The following is a 22,942-nucleotide window of genomic DNA, read 5'->3' on the forward strand; positions in this document are numbered from 1 at the left end:
TGTCCTTATCCTCTCGCCATAGCACATAGAGTTGGAAAGCAATTCTCTATTGAAGAAAAATGTCTATGTGGACACCTATTTATGGTCATCTTCTTCATAGGGACACGCATTCAGAGACGCTGTTGATGTCTTGTGTGTTGTTTAACGCGCACTCAGCTATATTCAATCTATACGACGGCGGTCTGTGAGTAGTCGAGTCTGGGCCAGACTAATATAATTGTATGTTTCATACAATATGGATTTACATAAAGCAATATGAAATAAGTATAATTGATTACTATGAATACTTCATACTGTTTACAGTACATAGAAAGATATGTACATGTATACATTTATAATATACTGCAGTGTGAAAGACTGAGTTTTCCGAAGTTGAGAAATGGGATATTTTCATTGCAGTGAACATAACACGAACGGAACTATTGTCTTACAAGAGTTACTTCCCCTCAAATTTTATCGTTAGTGTCTCACATTGACAAGGCAAACAATATTTTACAAATATATATCATTTATGGAGTTAATATAGATTCATGCCGTTTGTTATTCTCTTGAAATTGTTTCGTTATAAACTGTTAATGTCTCATTTAACTCAATCGAGAAACCGCCATTTTTGTTATTTGACCAACGTGTATTCATTCGCTTCCAACAGCAGGCTCGTAGTTTTCAAGAATATTTTGTAGATTTTGCAAACAGGAAACTACCTTTTAGCCGCAAAGACACAGGGTGGTGAACCGCCACTGTGTGTTAGATAGGGACAACTTTCGTTTTAAGGTAATAATTACAAACTGGTTGAAGTTTGGCTTGTATATTTGCCTGCCAGCAACGCAATTGTTTATAAAGAGTGTGGTGTTAAGTTAACCTTCGATCTCTGTTCATTTTATTAAGTGGATTGATTGAAATATGTGATTGTCACCAGCTATACGATAATTCCATGAGATAGTAACATTTTCCCACACAATGTGAATATAGTACTAGCATCATAAATACCACTCATTATGTGTTGCAGCTGCAGGCATCTAAAAGATAGAGTTGCCTCCCTTAGTTAGTAGTTGCTATTTACGTAGACCATACATGCAGTTGATGGCATTATTGAGATATCAGCAATAGCTGCAAAAGAAAAAAAGGATTTTTAACATAAATAACATTCAAATTGGTTATACACAGCATTGCAATCAAGTTAATGAAAAGTATTTGATTAAATATGAATGAGTATATGACTCTTTGTAATCAACAAGTCCGTGTGTAATTAACAAGTATGTATGTCATTAACAAATGTTATTATTACAGACATCAATGCATGTATAGAAACTATCAATTTAATTTAAGCTTGTCACATTAAAGGCATTCCTCAAATAATCCTGAGAAATGGGAAATGGAAAACTTATCATTGGATACACATTTCATGGGTTTAATGATGCATTGAACAGATAGTATCCCCCTAAAATGCTAACAGGCAACGCAAACACAGCGAATATCATGAACCAGTGTACCCACACTATATACCCTATCTGCACCAATCATCAAACAACCAATCTGCACCCAGAATATCACCCATATTAATACGCTGGAAAACACTGACCCGATGTTGGTACAATGTGGGACTAAAGTCATGTTGCCGACATTGGACCAACTTGAAAACGCTGTGGAAAAAGTATATTGGATCAACATCATCTTCCAACATTGGACCAACAGTAAGCGTGACATTGGGCCAACATTGATCCAATATGATTGTGTTTGCTGCAATTCAAATAAATGACGGCGCGGCCAGTAAATAATCGAGCCAGGACCAGACAACCCAGTGACTGACATCATGAACATCGATCCACGCAATTGGGATACGATGACATGTATCAACCACCTCAGCGAGCCTGACCACCCGATCCCGTTAGTCGCCTCTTACGACAAGCATGGGTTGCTGACGTTCTAACCCGGATCTTCACGGGTCGTTAGAGATTTGCGAGTTACATGTACCAACCTGAAACCATCAATTCTCCATTTCATCCTGGCAAAATGACATGAGTATATATGCTAATTGCCACCGCCATGTGTATACTATTCATTCCCTGGCTATAAACGGACCCTTATGGTTTTTGTTTGTTTGATGTTTTACGCCGCACTCAGCAATATTCCAGCTATATGAAGGCGGTCTGTAAATAATCGAGTCTAGACCAGACCATCCAGTGATTGACAGCATGAGTATCCATCCACACAATTGGGATACGATGACATGCAACAACCAAGTCAGCACAGCCTGACCACCCGATCCCGTTAGTCGCCTTTTACGACAAGCATAGTCGCCTTTTATGGCAAGGGTGGGTTGCTAAAGACCTATTCTACCCCGGAACTTCACGGGTATTGACCATGAGGATAATTTCACCGATAATCGTGAGACTACGGGTATCCGCTTCGTATTACAGTACATTTGTTGTTGTTTTTGTTTTGTTTTTTTATAATACCTCATATTAGAAACAACATCTGTTATCTTTTCCACCCGACAAAAAGATCCCTCATTTGACAAAAATCTGTCCTGCCTTGACAAATCATTTTCTAGGCCGTTTGGATTGATAATATCGTGTCCATTTTGGAGTTGGGCGGTTTTGTTTATCGTCTGGGTTCTGTCTTTAAATAAATAGTATACAAGTTGACGACGCGCATAGGGAGCCTGGAACCAGCTTAAGAGAACCGGATGTTATCCACGCACATGCGCTGTTTGCTAACAGGATATCATAACAATCGTCGTTTGACGCATCGCAATTTAAGTTAGAGTGTCATTCCTCCTCGATAAGGTAAAACCATTCATTATCATGTATTCCGAATCGATTCATTAATGAACTTACATTTGTTTTCAGGCGTTGTCACCATTTTTCCAAATAACTAGTGCTTTATTTGGCCAGACTGAACTGAGCACTTTGACGTTTGACATTTTCAAAATGATTTTGTCTATTAAAAATTCCTAATCTGAATCTTTTTCTGATATGTTTAGAAATTAAACATGAGTCATAAGTCATCATCCTGGAAGCTTAGAGAGAGTGATGTCATTCGGTCGTAACGAGAGATCGACGCAAGGCCATTAGGCCTAGATAACGATTACGAAATGAAGCTGATAATGATATAGCATGTGCAGGTTCAATGTGAGCGATAGATATGGTCATATGACAGTGAGTGCATGACTTATGTCTGTCACTGCTAATGTGATACATAACACTGGGACAGGCTTTTGCAAGTTGATACAGTGACCCCTCGATATACCGCTGTCATCGGGGTCCAAGAAACCGACCCATGCGTTCTAGGAAAGAGCGTTGTACAGATATTCATTGCTGAGGTTCACATTAAGTAACGATGGTAGTGAATGGAACAGTGGCGCAATTATTTTACAGTGTAAGTAGTGGCCTTGATTAGTAACTTACCACAACATATGCATGTGCTGTTAGGAAGTATGTATGGAGGGTAAACACGACTCTTCAAGCGCTTCCTACCCAATATATTCATTAACCCAAATTGCAGACTATTCATTATTCTCTTCAAATCGCCATATCAAGGGTTGTCATCAATGGGAAATCTGAGCTCGAAGTTTTTTACACTCCCACAACAGATAGTGGAATTTTGCAAACATTTTAATTGCTTGTGTATAGCGTCTGTATGCCTGTTGTGTGCGAAGGCTAGAACAGCACCGTTTTTGCAAAAAAGGCTGCTGAAGGTCAAATTTAAACGGCATATTATAGTTATTCTCAAGATGATAACGATTAATTATGGTAGTATTTATGCTTTGGCAACATTGATTCGGAGCGCTGGATCATGCAATTGTATCCTGACTGTCTTCTCGTATACAACACATCAATACAACATAGTGAATTATGATCTGACAGCATGCTGTGATGCATCTCAAATACAGGTTCAGTTTGACATGCAGTAAATCAGAGTAGATGCTAATTTATTTATATTTAACATGTTTTGATCTGATTAAAACCACCTTCGAAGTCTAGTGGTAGAGCGCCTGGGCTCCCTGATCTCCGGCCGGGTCATATTAAAAGAGGTTACATGATGGTACCTGTTCTTAGCTTGCCTGGCACTCAGCATTATGGCAGTCAGCATACTGTGTCTGAGTGGGGTATTCATGTTAAACTGTAGCTTGTATCTCAGTGGGCTAGCACTATTAAATCGGCATTAGTACTAGCAGCTACACACACATGCATGCACATCGCTATATAATTGCAAACATCTTGAGCACAATGTTAAGCCCTATTTCACTTCCCCTTTAAGTTTAATCTACTTAGCATTTCACAATTATTTCTGAACCTGTAAACAAAGCCTGTTAGTTAATTGTCATTTATTGCATTTTTATAAAAACCAAAAGGAAAAAAATGTTAGGTGCCATTTTTGCCTTGCAATAATAGCTGTTTTCTCTGTGGGCTAGGTCCGGTTTTGGCAATCGGTGCAATATTTGCGATTACCCCTGTTGATAGTAGATTAGCTGGGGGGGCAATGCCAACATAGGGGTCTTGAACATGACCAGTGCTATCTCAATCCCAAGGTGCAGGTTATGTATTTTATGTACTGAATCTGGTATTCAATATGGCAACATTAATTTGGAACTTGAATGGGAGTGAAACACTTTACCTGACTCACTTTTTCGAATATTCAGTTGCACCACCTGGAGAATTGAACTCAAGTCGCCAGTTTGAAGTTTAGCAAGGGTGGTGAGATAATCTAATAGTATTTAGCCAACAGTTTCCCTTAGGCGCTATCACAAATAATTATAGCTCATTTACCAAGTAATCATCACCCGGTTGTTTACCTTTATGAACATTGTCTCCTCGTAACTTGAAACTTGATAGAAAGTATACAGATTTTACACAAATTATACTGGATAAATTCAGTAAAAGAGATAGCTAACCTATACCTTAGCTCATAACTGACCCTGTTTGATGGGTAAGTAGTATCCAACCCTAAAGTCGTACGAGTTAGGGGTGTAACGATACGTTATGTATCGCGATACAGGGATCACGATACGATACGTATCACGATACAGTGTTTACTGGTACAAGCTAAGCCAAGTTGATGTCTTCCTGCTCTCTAAAAGATGTGACAAGTACAGTTGAAGAAGATATAAGGTGTTTATTTACTGATATAGCAAATTGTCAGAAAAAAGTATGTTTTACTGAAACAACAAACCGGCTTTGAAACTGTTAAACATATTTCATTTTCATGCTTAAAAGTACTGTAGGTAAAACTGTGTTATGTTTCTAGGTTTGTCAGCACCCTACCCATGTTCCCGGGTTTCACCAAAGTGGTAAACGTCTGAGACCTGCATCACTTCGGGCTTTCCTCCCACAGTAAGCTGACATGCCATGTTTCAACTGGAATACTGTTCAAAGCGGAGTTGAGCAGAACTGAATCGTTGAAAAATGGTTATGAAATTATACACTTAATGCCACTAATTCACAAGGACTACCATGACTTATTTTTTGCTTGTAATCATGCATTTTATTAGATTTAGACTAGAGGATAAGTGTGAAACTCGAAGTCGCGTATTCGGTGAATCGAACCGTATTCATTCATGAATTGAATTCGTTATTCATGGCCACTAGAATGGAGTATTAATGAATATGCAATCATGTGCATTTACATACCCTGTACCTAAAAATATCCATAATAACACATTTTACGCATAGATGCCTTCAAAAGACAACACTCTCATTATATTTAATTTGATCATATACTACTACTAGTACCTGGATAAGTGCAGTATATAAATGCATAATATATCAATAATTAACAAACCATGTCAAATAATTTATGTTGTTATTGTTTCACTGAATACAACAAATAATACATCAACTGCTGACTTGTTATTGTATTCGTGAATTAATATTCGTATTTGTTACCCAATATTCGTGATACAAATTGTATTCGCCTAATAGAGTATTCGCTGCAGTCCTAATATATGCATATATATCTAAGTCTGTTTCCTGTGTACAGGTAAGCCAAAATTTGTTTATGTGTACATACAAGTTAACAAGTTCCCGTTGTTATGTAGTATGATATTTTTAAAGAGTTACACACATGGCTGTCATGGTGTCAGAGGCAGACGTGTTGAAACCTCCTGACTTGAAGTTGAAAAAGTTCTTTTCTTTCAACAGAAAAAAGACATGGAAAGTTTCGACATAGCCAAAGCGGGTTGGCTCCACAGACAGAGTAAGCGTTTTTAGTCATAAACGTATGTGCAGCCCATTTATTGAAGCTCCTGGTTTGTGATATTGAGAGAAAATATACCCTATCTGTTTGTAGTAATGCAGCATGTTTTCTTACAAAATTTTAGATTTTGCAGACAACCTTGTAGCCTTTAAGCCCATTTTTGTCCATTGTAGCCATATTGCTCATGCGCTTAGTTATGTGTATTGGTTTTAAAAAGTAAAATTTCAGGTACCTCTAAAATTTCTCCTAGAACCCAGCGTTAGAAATTGGCACTAGTCCTGTAGTCCTCACCAAACTGCCCAATAGTAAAGGTATCCTAAGGACTGGTAGAAATTGGCCCATTTTAGGGGTTTTGCTATATGCTATCATTATAAGAACTAGTGGATAAAAACTGTTAGTTTCTAACCCTGGAGCCAAACACAAGCTGAAAGAAAACAGCAGGCTTCCTATGCATGTTATGTATAATTAGTGAAGATTTATTGATCATGAATGTGTTTGACAGGTTCGATCCTTCACCGCTGGAAGAGGAACTGGTTTGTCCTGCGTACCAATGGGGATCTGTTGTACTTTGAGAACCCCGATGAGCCCAGGGCAGAAGAGAGAATTGTCGTACGGGCACGAGTACAAAGGATTAAGCCAGGCTTTGAGGTAAATTGGGGGTTGGAAGGGACTCCTACTTGTTTGTCACCCCTTGGGGATTGGGGTTAAAGATGGTCCTCAGCAACTTATGCTGGACTTAAGAGGGGTTTATATTCCAGCTGTATGAAGGTGGCCTGTAAATAATAAAGTCTGGACCAGACAATCCAGTGATTGACATCATGAGCATCGATCCACTCAATTGGGAAATGATGTCATGCATTAACCAGACCATCGAGCCTGACCACTCGTTCACGTTAGTTGCCTCTTTCAACAAGTATAGGTGCCTCTTGTGGAAAGCATGGGTTGCTGAAAATTAATTCTTATCCGGATCTTCACTGATAAGCTGACTTGGTAGATCGGTGGTTCAGGCTCTGTGACTTGGTAGATCGAGAGTTCAGGCTCTGTGACTTGATGAATCGGGAGTTGAGGCTCTGTGACTTGATGGATCTAGAGTTCAGGCTCTGTGACTTGATGGATCGAGAGTTCAGGCTCTGTGACTTGATGGATCGGGGGTTCAGGCTCGTAGACTTGATGAATCGAGAGTTCAGGCTCTGTGACTTGATGGATCGGGGGATCAGGCTCTGTGACTTGATGGATCGAGAGTTCAGGCTCTGTGACTTGGTGGATCGGGGGATCAGGCTCGGAGACTTGGTGGATCGGGGGATCAGGCTCTGTGACTTGATGGATCGGGAGTTCAGGCTCTGTGACTTGATGGATCGGGAGTTCAGGCTCTGTGACTTGATGGATCGGGAGTTCAGGCTCTGTGACTTGATGGATCGGGAGTTCAGGCTCTGTGACTTGGTAGATCGGGGGATCAGGCTCTGTGACTTGGTAGATCGGGGGATCAGGCTCTGTGACTTGGTAGATCGGGGGTTCAGGCTCTGTGACTTGATGGATCGGGAGTTCAGGCTCTGTGACTTGATGGATCGGGAGTTCAGGCTCTGTGACTTGATGGATCGGGAGTTCAGGCTCGGTGACTTGGTAGATCGGGGGTTCAGGCTCGGTGTCTTGGTGGATTGTGTGTCTTCATACCCTCAAATGTGGAACATCTGTTTTCGCTTGATTGTTTACAGGCCACCATTATATAACTGGAAAATACTACGGTTGTTCAATAGCAGGCCAGGTGATGTGAAATGGGGTTTAACATCGTATACAAGACTTTGAACTCAGGAATATATTTAGACCTGCCCAGTGGCAAGTAATTCATGTTGCAATGTATTCATATATATGTAACTGATGACTTTGTTCAAAAAACGTACTTGCATGAATATCACCGATGTTTTGGTCAACAACAAAGAATTATGATAAGTATTTTATTTGCCGGTCCACGGGGACTGGCAGTGACATGAATTACCGGTCCAAGCTTAATTTTACCGGTAAAAAACATGTTATAAAGGGTAAGTGAGACTTTGTAGGCTTTGTAGAAGTAATCTGTATTCACTTAAAGCAAGACCAATAAGTAGGAACAGGTTTTGATGCTTTGTTTTATATTATTGCATTAAATGCAATCTCAAAATCCCTCTAGATTAAAGAAAATATTGACTTTTAGAAAATCCAAATTTTGAACAAAATAATGATTTTTCATAGTTTGCCTGCCACAGGCACTTCATTCATGAAGAGTCCCAGATAAGTCTCTGATAATGAGTCCAAGCCAACCAGTCCTTTTCTTAGCCCCTAATGCCGAGCCCCAGGCACGGTAACAACAACTACCATCATTTAAAGTCTGTTGGTTTAGTGCTTCTAGGGATTAAACAACCACCCTTCCATTCTCGGGGCAGATGCTCTATCTGCTAGACCACAGAGGTGGTCCCCATTTCAGGGACAGTCAAACACTAAAATGTTATCCTCAAAGTAGTACTCAAAGACAAAAAAAGTGTAATTAACTATATTTCTTTTCCTATTGATTATATTTTAAGTTTTCAGAAATGAATGATTCAAATCCCATTTTTTAACATGAAGATTAAAAGTGGGTTGTGTTGAACTTTGACCCTGAACGCCTACATAATATTTCCAAGTCTTAAGTTTTGGAGAAAGAAGTAATGAAATCAAGTGAATGTGCTTCATGACACCAGTCTGGGACCCCCATACTCAGATTACTGGAGTATTGCTGACTGATGTGATACAACAAACAAGGTTTTAAGGGTTTAATGTCTGGGGCTCCAGATTTGGGTTGGAAACCAGAAACAAACATGCATTGTTTTTTACTTTTTACCCCTAGTGTTCTCATTATGATGTTATTCGCTTGTTTCAGTGTAACAGTGTGACTCCACCAGAGGGAATGTCCAAGGGGTGTCTGTTTGCTCTGGACATGAGGAGTGAGGAGCTTAGACTATGTGCTGAGAGCTCAGATGATATGAAGTACGTATCTTGTTTTACCTTTGATCTACGGTGGGCACTGGTGGCCCAGTCAAATATGACACCAAATTCTCTATGCAGTCTTGCATCCCTTGGGCACATCAGAAACCTATGATTGTGGTTTTGAATCTTGGTTCGCTTCGATTATGTTTCTGGGTTTGTCAGCGCCATATCCATGCTTGTGGGTTTGACCAAAGTGCGAAATGCCTGACACTTGCATCACTTTGGGCTTTCCTCCCACATTAACCTGACACACCATGATATAACTGGAATACTGTTAAAAGCGGTGTTAAACCCAACTCACTCACTCACTACCATCTTTGTCATCTCCTCGTGTATTTGTGGTGTTGGGATACTGAGTATCAGGTCTGTGTATTTCGCAAATAAATTGGATTGCGATAAGGGTGTCTGTATTGTGTAATTGGTAATGATTGTACATGCAGATCAGTGAAGTTCCGGGGTAGAATAGGTCTTTATCAACCCATGCTTGCCGTAAAAAGCGATTATGCTTATCGTAAGAGGCCACTAACAGGATCGGGTGGTCAGAGCTTGCTGACTTGGTTGTTGCATGTCATCGTATCCCAATTGTGTGGATGGATGCTCTTGATGTCAATCACTGGAGTGTCTGTTCTAGACTCGATTATTTACAGACCGCCTTCATATAGCTGGAATATTGCTGAGTGAGGCATTAAACAACAAACTAAAAAACTCCTTAGCGTCAGTTTATATGCAGGGAATGAATAGTATACACATAGCGGTGGTAATTAGCATATACACTCATGTCATTTTGCCAGAATGTAATGGAGAATTGATGGCTGCGGGTTGGTACATGTAAATCTCACAAATGACCTGTGAAGATCCGGTTTTGTACCTGCTTTGAAATATATATAGTAAAGAAGTTTCCATGCGGTTTGACATGTATATTAATGTATCAAAATCCAACAGCAGCAGTGACATATAAGACTGTTGACTACATATCCAGGTGAGCTACAGTGCTGTTTAATTTTGTTAACTAATTATAAAACTAACTTTAAGTATGTTCAGGTCATCCACAGGACATCAATAATCCAGGGGTAGTGATCTTGTAATGTGCAACATAGACATATAACTGCATGCCTTCGGATTATTATTTATTTTGATTGAGGAAATTTTCAGCAAGATATGTGTAGCTTGACACCCCTAAGCCCGTACTGCAACCATTGCTCTACATGTTGACACCCCAAGTTCATGGTCACACTTCCCTCTCTCTCCAGGGCATGGCAGATAGCTCTGGAGGAAGCCCGTGTGATGGGACAGAGGAGCAGTTCCGTCCCGCCCCCCTACCAGACATTGGTTACAAACTCAAGCTATGGATACCCCGGTCAGGTCTTGTACAACGGGGTCCCTGGTCAGACCACACATGTCATGTACAACGGAGCCCTCGGCCAAACCGTCTACCAGCCGGGCACCATCATCCAGGGACCTAATGGAACAACTACTACAGGTAAGTTAGACACGATATAGACCGTCTACCTGCCCCACACCCTCATCCAGGGACCTAATGACACAACTACTACAGGTAAGTTAGACACGATATAGACCGTCTACCTGCCCCACACCGTCATCCACGGACCTAATGACACAACTTCTACAGGCAAGTTAGACACGATATAGACCGTCTACTTTTCCCATACCGTCATCCACGGACCTAGTGGAACAACTACTACAGGTAAGTTAGACACGATATAGACCGTCTACCAGCCAGGCACCGTCATCAACGGACCTAATGGAACAACTACTACAGGTAAGTTAGACTTGAGATAGACCGTCTACCTTCCCGAAAACCGTCATCCACGGACCTAGTGGAACAACTCCTACAGAAAAGTTAGTCTTGAACAACTACTACAGGTAAGTTAGACACGAGATAGACCGTCTACCTGTCCCACATCATCATCCACGGACTTAATGGAACAAATACTACAGGTAAGTTAGACTTGTGAAAGACCCTCTATCAGCTGGTGATCATAATCCACGGACATAATGTAACAACAAAAGTTAGACTTTTGGCAGACTGTCGAGCTGCCGGGCACCATCATTCACAGACCTAGTAAATTAACTGCTACAGGTGAGTTAGACTTGAGATAGACCATCTTCCGGTCAGGACCGTCATCCACGGACCTAGTGGACCTAATGGAACAACTGCTACAGGTAAGTTTGACTTGTGACAAAGTGTCGAACTGCCGGGCACCATCATCCACATACCACGTGAATTAACTGCCACAGGTGAGATAGACTTGAGATAGACCATCTACCGGTCAGGACCGTCATCCACGGACCTAGTGGACCTAATGGAACAACTGCTACAGGTAAGTTTGACTTGTGACAAAGTGTCGAACTGCCGGGCGCCATCATCCACATACCACGTGAATTAACTGCTACAGGTGAGTTAGACTTGAGACAAAGTGTCGAACTGCCGGGCACCATCATCCACATACCACGTGAATTAACTGCCACAGGTGAGATAGACCATCTACCGGTCAGGACCGTCATCCATGGACCTAGTGGACCTAATGGAACAACTGCTACAGGTAAGTTTGACTTGTGACAAAGTGTCGAACTGCCGGGCGCCATCATCCACATACCACGTGAATTAACTGTTACAGGTGAGTTAGACTTGAGACAAAGTGTCGAACTGCCGGGCACCATCATCCACATACCACGTGAATTAACTGCTACAGGTGAGTTAGACTTGAGATAGACCATCTACCGGTCAGGACCGTCATCCACGGACCTAGTGGACCTAATGGAACAACTGCTACAGGTAAGTTTGACTTGTGACAAAGTGTCGAACTGTCGGGCGCCATCATCCACATACCACGTGAATTAACTGCTACAGGTGAGTTAGACTTGAGACAAAGTGTCGAACTGCCGGGCACCATCATCCACATACCACGTGAATTAACTGCTACAGGTGAGTTAGACTTGAGACAAAGTGTCGAACTGCCGGGCACCATCATCCACATACCACGTGAATTAACTGCTACAGGTGAGATAGACTTGAGATAGACCATCTACCGGTCAGGACCGTCATCCACGGACCTAGTGGACCTAATGGAACAACTGTTACAGGTGAGTTAGACTTGAGACAAAGTGTCGAACTGCCGGGCGCCATCATCCACATACCACGTGAATTAAATGCTACAGGTGAGTTAGACTTGAGACAAAGTGTCGTACTGCCGGGCACCATCATCCACATACCACGTGAATTAACTGCCACAGGTGAGATAGACTTGAGATAGACCATCTACCGGTCAGGACCGTCATCCACGGACCTAGTGGACCTAATGGAACAACTGCTACAGGTAAGTTTGACTTGTGACAAAGTGTCGAACTGCCGGGCGCCATCATCCACATACCACGTGAATTAACTGCTACAGGTGAGTTAGACTTGAGACAAAGTGTCGAACTGCCGGGCACCATCATCCACATACCACGTGAATTAACTGCTACAGGTGAGATAGACTTGAGACAAAGTGTCGAACTGCCGGGCACCATCATCCACATACCACGTGAATTAACTGCTACAGGTGAGATAGACTTGAGATAGACCATCTACCTGCTAGGCACTGTCATCCATGGACCTAGTGGAACATCGACCACATGTAAGTTAGACTTGAGGCTGAATGTCCATTTTTGCATTTGTAACCCCCAGACTATACTTGTTTTTGACTCAGTTGTACCTAGGGTTTTCAACCTCGGTGATTAAAACTTTCTTCTTATGTGACCTTATGTGTTGTCCATAGATCTTCAAGCAGAGAGGTGTAACATCAGAGTAGAGGATCTGATTTTAATGAGATTGTTCCAAAGCAAAATACTTCCCTTTTCTTAACGGACACTTCTTGAATAAGAAACAACTTACATTTCAGTTGTTAGCAACCCAGGACCAAATGTGGTATATGTTGACGACTACCACCGCCGTCACCGCTACAATGGGTCGGACATGGCCATGGGTGTTGTTGCTGGCGCCGCTCTAGGGTCCATGATGTACGGACCGATGTTCTGGTGGTAAAGGTCATGTGTGTCCAGTGTTCGGGTGGGGAAAATGAGTTTCAGCCCGATGTTCTGGAAGTGGACAAAAGGGTAGAAGACTTTCACTGTGTACAAATAAGCATTGTTAATCTGTACTGTACAGTTCCTAGCAAAATAGTCTTGATCAATACATATGCAGATAAATTTATCATGGGTCCTGAGTTTTCTCTCTTTGGAGACATACTCCTTCTAAAAATGTTAAACACCTCTTTCCATATGTTTTCTTATGAAATACCTGTAATCATTTTTCGAAGAGTCATATGCGATATTAATTGTCTGAGTGAAAAGTTCAGTGGAACCTTAAAATTGTGTACGATGTTTTGTGGCCCAGTCGTCTAAGGTGCCACAGTTTCGCTGTGCAGAGTCGTGTCCTTTGGTCACCCCAGAAACCTATGATTGCCTTAGAATCCCGGTTTGCCCTGATTATGATTCTATGTTTGTATGCCCCCACATCCATACTCGTGGGTTTCTCGAAAGTCTTTAACCTCTAAGACCTGCATCACTTTGGTCTTTCCTCCCACATCAATCTGACGCTATCTTATATAACTGGAATATTGTTCAAAGCAGCGTTAATCCCAGTTCACTCACTCACTCACTCACTCATAATCTGTTAGCTTGAATCAATTTATCAAAAAAAACAATACAGCAGTTTATTTTTCCTTTGGTCTTCCTGTCATATGGATATGTATTGTGCAAACCCAGATTTCCTGAAACATAATTTGATAATCTGGGGGGTGACCAGGGATTTGTTTAAAAATTATAATAATCTGTTCAAGAAAATGCTGGAAAAAGTATACTTTGGGCTCCAGATTTGCAACCACAAAAAATGTTTGGCTTGACATGTTGGATGAAAAACGTGTTGTGGTTCCAAAATCTGTTTCGCTTCTCCTTTCAGAGAAAAAAATAGTAATCTTTGAAACAGTGGCAAAACAAGTACTCTTTCTCTAAGTGTATTATTTCTGTGCTTGTTGGATCATGGATCCACCGACCCTATTTTCTTCACAATTGAAATTTTTTTTATCTAAATTAACACTTGTGTCAAACACAAATCTATTTTGAGATTACACAGTGTTTAAAAAATATTTATCTGTAAAACATGATGTTCAATTTGACATTAATATCTTGCCAAATTGCTGAGTATGCTATTTTGCTATAGTGAAATTCCTTGCATAATAAATCTAGTCATATCCCATGACCTTGACACAGACTTTGCTGACAATAAGGGAAGTATTCAGCTGATGGAGCTTAAAATGATGATGTCATTTGTTTTTGTTCTTTTTTCCCACCAACACATAATATTTTGAGCATCATTCAATGATCCAGTATATTTTTTTTATTCACTCGTCCAATTTCTGACTTTTGCACGCAAAAAATCCAACAAATATAAAAACAACATCTGAGTCCCCGACCCTCTCTGAGCATGAAAGGGTTTTCACTTGTCCGTAATTTCTCTGTTGTTTTTTATATTTTATTATTATTTAATGTTTATCATTTGTTCAAACACTGACCCCTTTGTCATTGTGATCAATGGTGATGGTGACATGATCAAATTATTTCCTATTTTTCTGTTTTGCACAGTTTTGCACAATATATATTTTTAAACTTATCCTATCTCACACTGCCATTTCTTCTTTATTCCTTCAATCATATGTGGAAACGTGGTTGAACCATGTTTCCAGTTTCTAAAATAAAACACTTCCCCAAACACTCCTCAGCATCCCTTGAAGAAGAAATCAGAAATGCAAAGTGTGAGATAGGATAAGTATATTAATATGCAATTTATAATAACATTTTCAATTATGCTTGCAAGTTGTTTTGTTGTCAGTGTTACTCAAACTGAACTGATTATTAGAACTGGATTGACTTCCAACACTCAATATGTGCAATTTTATGATTTCCTCCTATTAAATTCATTTATTAATTCAAGCACCATGTTGTGTTAAATGAATAATTGACTCAGAATGAAATCAGATCTTAACTCCAATTTGATAACTCACTCCTTCAAGATCTGACACTCCTTCATAACAGGTTATTGGGCCCAATTGTGTAAGTTGCCTCAATTTGCAGAGTTGCATCCCTTGAGCACGCCAGAAACCTAGGATTGTTGGTTCGAATCACGGGTCCCCAATTATGTTTCTATGTTTCAGAGCACCATGCCTATGCTCGTTAACGTGGTAAAGGTGGTAAATGTCTGATACGTCACTTCCAGCTTTCCTCCCAAATTAAGCTGACACGAAATTATATGAATGAAATATTGTTCACAGTCATTAAACCCAGCTCACTCACTCAAAACAGGTCATATCAGCTGAACACTGACTGGACTTTTCCAACCAATCAAAACGAAATATGCGTACACCTTTGACCATTTTAGGTGACCACATTCTAGACAGCCTTCATTGACAATCTGGGTATTTGAACAATGTTTACACATATTGTTTGTTTCAAGAAAAGAAACCACAACAAGAAAACATTATCTCTTTTAAAGAACACAACAGAGTAAAACACCTACAGCATGGTAGGTATTTTTCTTTTCCATTCAGAACTGTCTGTTTACATCTGTTTCCGAATGTTTCGCTTGATCATGCCAAAAATGTACATAACCTGACTCAGGAAGGTGTGTCAGACTTTGATACAAAGATGTACCAAATTGGGGTAAAATAATCTGATTTTATTAATAATGACATCAACACTAACTTAGTCAGTTATTTATGCATAATCTTCACAGCACCATGTTGTCTCATGATCAAAGCTTTTTGATCTTACCATTTACATGAAAGAAATGTCTGTGCCTTTGAAGATAACAACAGTATTCAACTCTTTATTGTCATTTCAACAGACATTTTACAATATTCTTTCACAATGATGTAAACCAATGTTGTTTATATATCATATCATACAATAATTAGATGCTTAGTCAGTGTGTAGCATGTCATAATGTTTGTACTGAAGTACAGCTGATGAAAAAGTGAAAAATCTTCAAAAACAATATGCTACTTTAATATTATTCTCCCAGAGAAAGTTCTGGAATAACAGCACATGGCATGGATTTCATGTTTAGCCTCAAAGTGTGCTTCTGGTCATTTCCTGCTTTTGATTTTATCTGTATGTAAATCATACATCTCCGCCTTATTCTGATTGACTAAGAATATAACATCAGACTCGAAGGAATAAGGGGAGGTGTCTTAGCCGCCACCCACTCCTAAAACACTTTTTTATTTTTAGATATTTTTTTTGAAGATTTTGCCTGCCCACTCTCTTTCTGGTTGTGGTTGGAGATGAGAAAAATATGGATGGCCTATTGTAAGTTAAGTGTTTGACTATGCATTTTAATGTACATATGAAAGAAATTCTTAGGCAAGAAAATACATTATATTTTGATTGTAATTGAGGTAGCATGCATACCTAATGAATGTTTCACACAATGACATTCCTTGCTTCTAGAGCCTGTACACATCTATTGTTCATTACCCTTATGTTAAATGTTAAGAAATACTATTTCATTTTGAATGTAATCAAGAAGCATGCATACATAATGAATTGTTTTGGGTTTAAAGTGTGATTGTGTTCTCATGTTGGTATTAGTCTATGTAAGCTCGTCATTGCAATTATTTCATAAACATATAGATATTCTGTGATAATGAATCGTTGGTGACAGAACGATAATAAAATGTAATGTTGAATGTTTGTGTTGTCGTTTGTTTTAAAACCGAAAGGTTTTTGACTGTTGATGGTCCTCTGTGATTTAAAGGGGCCATTGCATAGCCTTGTGTTTAAAGCGTTTACTTGTCATGCTGAAGACCCGGGTTCGATTCCATTTGCTGTCTGGGCTGCATGTAGAGGGAGCAAGGGCCCTGAGCTGATGAGCCTAACCACCCAGCAAGGATCACACAAACCCTCTTTGATGCATTTAAAAAAAAAAATTATTTGTAAATAATAATAACAATAATACAAGCTACAAAACCTTTTATGTTTACATAAGAATTCTCTGCTAAAAGCAATGTCGATTGTACGACTAAGCACCATTGCAGTTCATATTTTTATAAAATATAACTAACTTCACATATTTTCAAATGTAAATCAACGGAGAGGTATGGTTTCTTTTTCTCCTGAGTATATTTCTATAACTTCTATCAAACTCCTCATGACCACTTAAACATATTTTCTCTTGTGAAATATTCAAAATTAAATTTCATAATTGCAAAACACTTCCAAAACCGAAATGGAATAAGCTTGGTGAGCCTGTATACTTTACACTGCCTTTAGTAAGATTCAATAAAATCCGACCAGAGTGACGAGCGATCAATATATTCACAAGGTTAACCAACCGCGCTACGATATTAATTATGTCATTGAATCTGTTTCGTGGGAGTGGTTAATCTGTGGCATTTGCGTTCTGCATTTGCATGAACAGAGCGATGTTCCTGCTGGTGATCTGAAATCCCCCAGTTTTCTAATAATCTCTGTCGTATGCATCAATCATGCTCAGTCAACTACACACGAAATGTTTGGGCCGAGAAAAGTTCACTTGCGATCTAAAGGAGATGCTTCTCTCTCTCCTGATAGGAATGTTTTGTGTTCTTATTTTATTTATGTTTCATTAAGAATATCTTTGCATCTTTTATGCTTTACATTTCAGATTAAACTTGTGGAAGTCTTGTTCTCATTTTCATAGTGCTTTTAGTCATAAACAGGGCAAAATATAATGCACTTAAAAGCTCACAAATGCATATTTATTCGTGTAGGTGAAGGGGTTTATATCGTGGGGGAACACGGTAACAACTTTGAGTCACACAGGTCGCCCAATTGATTGTGTGACTTAATAGGTTAAACAGGCAATGGACCTTTCTATACAAATTTAGATAGAGCACCTTCAGAATCAGAAAGAAATTAAAATCATTGTGGTACACCTTTCTATCTATGGACGAAATTTCTTCGTGTTATCAATTTAAAAGCCTTTTAGGCATAATTTGCCGCCAGTTTGACATTTCAACTAAATGAATACAACTGGCGTAATGTTACAAGTCACACATTTTGAGGTGTATTGATATGAACATTCCAAACTTTTAGACTCGAAAGTGGTAAAAGGTGAATTGAAAGAAGTAATTCTGAGGCAGCGAATTGTCAGATAACATCGCACATGGTATGTGATGGAATACATCACAGTATCAGTTGCATGTGGAGAAGTCATTGGAACGGGTGTTTTTATCAATCCGAGAAAAAAAATTCAAGTTATTGCTGCTTGTACAATAAATCACGACTGAGGTCACGAGTGACATAAGCCATAACACATAGCTTCAAGGCACTGTAGCCCACCTGGATAAAGTGTCAACAATATTTATTAAAATGTCAACAAAGACAGATATTTAAAACAAAAATGCTGTCAGCGTTGACACCACATATTGTCTGCTTGAATGCTGAGCCAAAACAACGCTACACTATAATATCTCATGACCTGAACAAAATATGTCATCTTATGTCCGTGAGGAATCCTCAGCCTGGAAATATTGACACGCTTAATGAGCCAAAAATGAATTTTAAGAGAATCTCAAAGCATGGCCCAAATAAGATAACATCAAAGTATCTAAAAAAGCGGAACAAATGTGTTAACCCACAACAAACGACAAATGTACCGAAATATATCACATTTGAAATAAAAATCGCAAGATAAATAATATGGTCATGAACACTCAATGTTGAAAACGGCTGAGAAAGGGCTAGATCTTTAGGATTTCATTTGAGTAAATACGACTTTTAGTTAGGTGATACTAGAAGTCCCCATTGGGGACAGCACAAATCTGTATCAAAATGTATATATTTTATAACCGGTTTAACTACTGTTGTTATAAAGACTGGGTTGACCGATCCAGTGTCAATTATTTACAGACCGCCTTGACGTAGCCGATATATTGCTACGATTTTTGGTTTGGTTTGTTGTTTTACGCCGCACTCAGCAATATTCCAGTTATATGACGGCGGTCTGTAAATAAACGAGTCTGGACCAGACAATTCAGTGATGGATATCATGAGCATCGATCCACGCATTTGGGATCGATGACATGCTTCAACCAAGTCAGCGAGCCTGACCACCCTATCCCATAAGTCGTCTCTTACGGCAAGCATAGTCGCCGAGCAAGAATGGGTTGCTGAAGACCTATTCAACCCCGGAGCTTCAGGGTAATATTGCTACGAATGTCGTAAAACAACAAACAAATAAATCGTTCCGCGGTTCCAGATTCATTGTTACAAGTGAAGATATCCCATGCAACTCTCGATCTAGAGATGCTGCACTTAATTTCAGCCTTATTGGTCGTATTGACGTCGTAAGAACGGTTTGGTTTGGTTTGTTGTTTAACACCGCACTCATCAATATTCCAGCTATATGACGGCGGTCTGTGAATAATCGAGTCTGGACCAATCCAGTGATTAATATCATTAGCATCGATCCACGCAATTGGGACCGATGACATGTATAAACCAAGTCAGCGAGCCTGACCACCCGATAGTCGCCTTTTACGACAAGCATTGTCGCCTTTTACGGCAAGCATGGGTTGCTGAAGACCTATTCTACCCCGGATCTTCAGTCTCGCAAGAACGGACATGCAAGGCGCGAATAAGCTCAACTGAAATTGAGTAAGGTGAGTTAAATATGAAACACATCACACTGTTCGGTTTTGTTTGCACCAAACAACAGCAAGGTGTTTCATTTGTGCTGCGTTGATTTCATTGTGTTCAGTACTAAGTACACATGCTCAAGTAAGATTTCCCACGAGAGAAAAACATAGCATTGTCTTCCAGTGCGTGCATTCTTTGTACACTGACGCTGTGGCGTGACCAGCATTCGGATTAAGATCACGTGTATGGTTTGAGGTAACGCTTTATCTTACTTCATACTTCGGAAGAATTTTGGACATGTTGGTCGGTATTTTCATTTTGGGGGCCATTTCTTTGGCCACTGGGTTTGAAACGGAACCACCAGCTTCAAGATTCAACACAGAAGGTAAAGAAATCCCTTACATTCGTGTATAGTCGTCTTTCCCCATTACTATCGGACAGCTATGATTGCACTGTAAAAAACATACCGAGCGATCGCCCGGCTTATGTACTGAACAAAAAAGTTATTATTTTGACAGTGAAGACTGAGCAGAGTACAGTTCGTACAACCAGTTTTACAATCAGGATTGCAATTTAATTAGGAGATAAATATTTCGTTTTGTAAGATTTGCGTGATGTTATGCTGAATGGATGTACGGAAATTTCATTTGAACACGACGCCGTAAGGCATAACATCACGCAAATCTTACAAAACGAAATATTTATCGACATTGTAACATGAACGTAAATTAAAATCGATATTTAGGAGGAACTAATTTACTGAGCGCATGACACAACAAGACTGTCGTTAGTAATACGTCTCCTCGTGCTCACCTTCGAAAAGATGCATGATATGGGGTGCCGCAAAACCGATCAATGGTTTCGAGGTACTCCAATAATGATGGTCCATTTTACGAAAGGGGTGGTCACATGTTCAAGCCCATTTCTCAGAAAATAAACAAACAACAGGAAATATCACAAATTCAATTCTTTATCACAGTTCCTCATCTTACTTGTAATTTGTAGTTGTGCGTATCTATAAAATACAAATAATCAAAATTAGAAAAGACGTACATACTGTTTGGCCCCTGTACAAGATAGTGTCAACTCGCCTGAAACTGAGGTGGTGACAAGAGACGTCAAACATGTGCTAAATTTCAGACATGCAGCTTAGCTGGGATGGAAAAAGTTGTTTACTGTTACTGTGGAATAACATATGTGAGAGAGACCGTGGGAATTATCAGAAGAATTAACCTGGAAATTATTCACGGGAGCAGTGGACAGTGGCAGGACATTTGTATCTTAGACAGGTACCAAATTACGTTCGTTAGCGAACTGCTGCTGTCCCTGAAAAATGTTCGAATTATGTCGTTTTTGAGCCAGGCTCGAGTCAATGGAATACGACTTCAACGATTCATCGGTTTTGTGGCCGGTAATTTTGCAAATCTCTCGATTTTCAATACCTGCGTTTGACAGCAAAGTGACGGCAGTTTGCAGTGTGAAATTCCCGGTCTTGGATAATGTTTATGCTGCGCTCAAATGGCGGTCCCCTGATGTGCCTGTGTATGGCAGCACGCAACCCAACAAAAGTCGATTTTGAGTAAAGGTCTCCCTCAGCATTTCTGACTTCGGCATAAAAGAACCTCAGTCTCTCATTCAGTTGAAAAGCAGGAAGCTCTTTGAACGTGGGTTCAAAACCTCGGAAACCAAGCCATTCTGGAAGTGAAAAGATTGCCTTGTTCAGGGTACAAATGTGACGGTAAGTGGGAGTAATTCGTTATTATTACGGTGTCGTGTTTAAATGAAATTTCCGTATATCCATTTAGTATAACATATCTCAAATCTTACAAAACGAAATATTTAATTTATGGTCAATCTCGTTATATTATTGCCAATTTTTGCGATGACACATTGGTCACGCTTTACATTGCTATCATGGCAATGGTGTAAGGGAGGTAACTCTCGCTGATGTTGATCGAATCTGCGTAGGAAATTTTGGTATGTGTTCATGTATTCTTTGATGATTCAATGGCTTACGTCGAAATATTTTAACTGCCTGTAGATTTGGAGAGGTTCTCATCCAAGATGTCCTGTACTGCTTTTTCATCAAGGGACGCGAAGCGGTCACTGGAGGCTTGAACTTTGGGCTCTACGGAAACGCTGGCTGTATTTCCTAGTTCAGGGGCCATCTCAGAACGGTTTTCAGCTTCAACAGCTGTTGTGGGTTATAATAAGAACAAAATTAGGTGGGTGTATGAAAGTCATAACTATCATAGAGTTGCAATAAATGTTTTTACTATGTTAAAAATTGATTTTGTTTTGTTTTACCATTGACCAAGCCCAAGGAAATTACATTAATTATGATTATTATTTTGTAATTAATGGAAAAAGGTAAATTTCATTTACCTTGAAATTCTTGAATTATCTCAGAAAATGTCTCGTCGTCCCATTCACTCAATATTTCATCGAAATCTCCGATGTGGAAGTCAGGGTAAATTTCCCTCTGTTCCTCCATGTTGATGATTTCAAAAATAGTTCCATTAATTAATGTATACATACACGGTGATGAGACCCCAAAAATTCAGCGATGTTATGCTCATTCGACAACACTTTTTAACCAATCAGATCAGGGAACATACCTACTTTTATGTTACAATTTTGATTAACATTGTAAAACGTGTCAGTATCAAATTGCAAATATATTCAATCAAGACCCTGAAGTGTCCGGGGTAGAACAGGTCTTCAGCAACCCATGCTTGCCGTAAAAGGTGACTACGCTTGTCGTAAGAGGCGACTAACGGGATCGGGTGGTCAGGCTTGCTGCGCTGACTTGGTTGATGCATGTCATCGATCTCAATTGCGTGGATCGATGCTCACGATATTAATCACTGGATTGTCTGGTCCAGACTCGATTATAACAGACCGCTGTCATATAGCTGGAATATTGCTGAATGCGGCGTTAAACAACAAACCAACCAACCAATTTGTTCAATCAAATTCCTGAACATATGCTTTTAAACTGATGAGCATGTACCTCCGACATGTATGGTTATATCAGCTAATCACGTAATGTTCGAGATTCCATGAGACTGCA

At 39.7% G+C, this 22,942-nt stretch overlaps 1 protein-coding gene across 1 annotated transcript; it reads left to right on the forward strand.

The window, feature by feature from the left end:
- Nucleotides 1–2,703: 2,703 nt before the first annotated feature.
- LOC139447251 (pleckstrin homology domain-containing family B member 2-like) lies at nucleotides 2,704–14,268 on the forward strand. Its single transcript, XM_071228517.1, has 6 exons — nucleotides 2,704–2,786; nucleotides 6,141–6,195; nucleotides 6,698–6,843; nucleotides 9,086–9,192; nucleotides 10,443–10,672; nucleotides 13,095–14,268. Exons 2-6 carry the CDS (start codon nucleotides 6,150–6,152, stop codon nucleotides 13,235–13,237), a joined length of 672 nt encoding a protein of 223 aa, XP_071084618.1. The 5' UTR covers nucleotides 2,704–2,786; nucleotides 6,141–6,149; the 3' UTR covers nucleotides 13,238–14,268.
- Nucleotides 14,269–22,942: the final 8,674 nt, after the last annotated feature.

This window comes from Haliotis cracherodii, unplaced genomic scaffold (genome assembly GCF_022045235.1).
Source record: "Haliotis cracherodii isolate W230 unplaced genomic scaffold, xgHalCrac1.p SCAF_7, whole genome shotgun sequence".
Taxonomy (NCBI): domain Eukaryota; kingdom Metazoa; phylum Mollusca; class Gastropoda; order Lepetellida; family Haliotidae; genus Haliotis; species Haliotis cracherodii.

Coding starts and splice junctions, on each gene's coding strand:
- LOC139447251 (XM_071228517.1), top strand. CDS start 6,150: ATGGAAAGTTTCGACATAGCCAAAGCGGGTTGGCTCCACAGACAGA. Junction 6,844..9,085: donor GGATTAAGCCAGGCTTTGAG/GTAAATTGGGGG, acceptor CGCTTGTTTCAG/TGTAACAGTGTGACTCCACC. Junction 9,193..10,442: donor GAGAGCTCAGATGATATGAA/GTACGTATCTTG, acceptor CTCTCTCTCCAG/GGCATGGCAGATAGCTCTGG.